Source organism: Cnephaeus nilssonii (assembly GCF_951640355.1).
Source record: "Cnephaeus nilssonii genome assembly, chromosome: 5".
In the NCBI taxonomy this organism is placed as follows: Eukaryota; Metazoa; Chordata; class Mammalia; order Chiroptera; family Vespertilionidae; genus Cnephaeus; species Cnephaeus nilssonii.
Genome location: NC_137076.1, coordinates 18,932,080 through 18,934,555, shown reverse-complemented (window position 1 = coordinate 18,934,555; position 2,476 = coordinate 18,932,080). Strand labels below are relative to the sequence as shown.

The 2,476-nt window shown below is 57.2% G+C and overlaps 1 protein-coding gene across 1 annotated transcript; it reads right to left on the bottom strand.

The window, feature by feature from the left end:
* Nucleotides 1–228: 228 nt before the first annotated feature.
* On the bottom strand, nt 229–1,978 carry LOC307100162 (uncharacterized protein). The gene is made up of 5 exons (XM_079772489.1): nt 1,858–1,978; nt 1,571–1,655; nt 999–1,080; nt 595–730; nt 229–371 (listed from the first exon to the last, which is right to left on the bottom strand). The coding sequence occupies exons 1-4, from the start codon at nt 1,966–1,968 to the stop codon at nt 643–645; spliced, it is 366 nt and encodes a 121-aa protein (XP_079628615.1). The 5' UTR covers nt 1,969–1,978; the 3' UTR covers nt 229–371; nt 595–642.
* Between the last annotated feature and the right edge of the window lie 498 nt (nt 1,979–2,476).

Here is a 2,476-nt window from a genome sequence, read left to right as displayed (position 1 = left end):
CCCCACAACAGTGTTGCCCCTCAGGACTGGCCAGTTCAGGGAAACCCAGAGGCAAACAGGCGAGTCCAGGAGGTGGCCCCAACCTCTCCATGAGCCTCACCCCACTCCTGCCTGGAGCCCTCCCTCTGAGATCGACAACAGATGGGTCTGGGTGCCTGTCACTCCTTGAGTCAATTATTAGGCAGAGACGGAGTTGAATGCTATTAAGATTTATTATAATAATGCCTGTCGAGTGGGAGAGAGCATCTCTGGGACCAGGTTGTTATCTTTCCAAGATGATAGGAGACTCAGAAAGGAGCCTGGACTGCATTCTGAGGTTAATCCCCATGGCCCTGGGCGTACAACTCTCAGCCAGGTTAGAATGGCTTTGCCTAATCAGAAGAGAACAGTCACCGTTAACAGACACGATTAATAGGATGATGTAGCTGGTCTCCTCTGTTCTATTTCTGCCCCAACAGCTCCTCACTGAGATTTCTCTCTCTCCCTCCCAAAGACCTTCTCCTCAGTGCCCAGCCCTCCTCCTCCAGGCAGGCCACCACCCCAGGCCCGGACTGTCCCTAGCTCCTCCCATCCCTCTCCAGCCCCTCTCCTCACCCGCAGGCTTCCTGGGAACTCAGGCCAGCAGGGCCTGGAGGCTCAGGGTCAGGAGCACAGGGGCCACGGAGAGATGGAGACTGATCCCGGAGGTGGGGGCGGGCACTTGACACAGACCATGGTCTCAGTCTCTTTCCTGAGGTGGAGATGGGAAAACTCAGCAGGCAGCCAGGCCTGGCTCCACTGTCCTGGGCTCAAAGCCCCTCCACATCTCCTCTCCTTCCTCACCAAGTCACTGGGCAGGACAGGGGCCGGTTGCCACCCAGAGTTGGGTGACTGGAGGGCCAAGGCTGGGACTCCAACTCTGTCCCCAGGGCAATGGGAATTTTCAGAGCCAAGGGGATCCTAGGTCTTGGGGTTGGAAAGAGGAAGGGGCGTGGCCTGGGGTGGGTGGGTGTCCTCACCTTAGTTGCTCCAGCTCCGCGGACTTATTCTCCAGCTCCACGGATTTGTCCTGTAGCTCCTGATTCAAAGTCTTCATCTCCTCTTAGGGGGGACAGAGCATGTGTCAGCACCCTCAACTGGCCCCACCTCCGGACAGGACCCCGCCTCTAGCCCGCCCTCATTTGAGCGAGTGCACCTTGGAAGTCTGGCATGTCCGCCCCTTCCTGCTTCCACTGGATTGGGTCCTATGCCTCTAGCCCAGTGGTTCTCAACCTTCCTAATGCCTGGAACCTTTAATACAGTTCCTCATGTTGTGGTGACCCCCAACCATAAAATTATTTTCGTTGTTGCTACTTCATAACTGTAAATGTTGCTACTGTTATGAATCGTTATGTAAATATCTGTGTTTTCCAATGGCCTTAGGCGACCTCTGTGAAAGGGCCGTTCGAACCCCAAAGGGGTCGCGACCCACAGGTTGAGAACCGTTGCTCTCCCCCGACCCCAATCCTGACGCCCTCCCCCTCCCTCCTCTTCACACCTGACCTGCTCCTGCAAACGCCCTTACAGGAGCCAGGGCCTGTGTTTTCCTCACCTTGAAGCTTCTGCACCAGCTCCTGTTGCTTGTGGCCCCCAGCCTTCTCCATTTGCAGGGCGATCATCAGGGTCACCTGGGATGCCTGGGAAGCGTAAGGGAGTTGGAAACTGATGGGGTTGGCTGCTGCTCCTGCCGCCCTCCCCGCCACCCCCCCTTCCCACCCCCAGCTTGCGCTCCAGGAGATCTGTGACGTTTCCACACTCCTGCTCAGCTCAGAGGCCATCTTTGCGAGCTGGACTATTGGCCTTGGCAGCCAAAAGGACTACGGCCACAGACAGACTTACCACCAGTAGGCCCAGCAGGATGCCCACCCACACAGGCAGCTTGCGGTCCTCCAGCTTCTTGGGGTACTCATCCCTGGGCACAGGGGCAGGGGAGTAAAAACAGGGTGCCATCCTGACGGATGCAGGGGAGCCTGCGAGGGAGTCTGGAAAGAAAGCTGGAACTTTCTACTAGCTGGAGCTGCCCCCTTATTAGCATAAGATCTATGCTGACCAATAAAAACGGCCAAAACCCGGCATCTGCAGGAAGAGACAGTTTAGCTTTTACTTTCATTTCCCAGAAATGAGGTGTGTTGTTGCTGCTACATTACTGGCTTGGCCCTTCTGGGCTGGCTGCTGGCCCAAGAGCTCCTGTGGGAGAGGACACCCCATCGTAAGGCCCTGCCCTTCTCCTGGGTTCCTGAAGGGGACAGTGGCAGTGGCGGGAAGCCTAGGGCATGCCAGCCTTGTGTGCCTGTGGACTGTGACCTGAAGAGGCAGAGCCATCAGTGGTCCAGTCCCCAGCTGGGGAAACTGAGGCTGAGAGGTGAGTGGGGTGGGAGCGGGCAGGGCCGGGGTCTCACCCAAGAGGCTGGCTTTGGTGTCACTCTGGGTAGTGACCCAGCAGGAGCTCACTCAGCAT

What these genes read in the sequence shown, in the direction of transcription:
- LOC307100162 (XM_079772489.1), bottom strand. Translation starts at nt 1,968, where the DNA reads ATGGCACCCTGTTTTTACTCCCCTGCCCCTGTGCCCAGGGATGAGTAC. An exon ending in TCCTGCTGGGCCTACTGGTG is followed by an intron (nt 1,656 to 1,857) that starts GTAAGTCTGTCT and finishes TACGCTTCCCAG; the next exon opens with GCATCCCAGGTGACCCTGAT. An exon ending in GCTGGTGCAGAAGCTTCAAG is followed by an intron (nt 1,081 to 1,570) that starts GTGAGGAAAACA and finishes GTCCCCCCTAAG; the next exon opens with AGGAGATGAAGACTTTGAAT.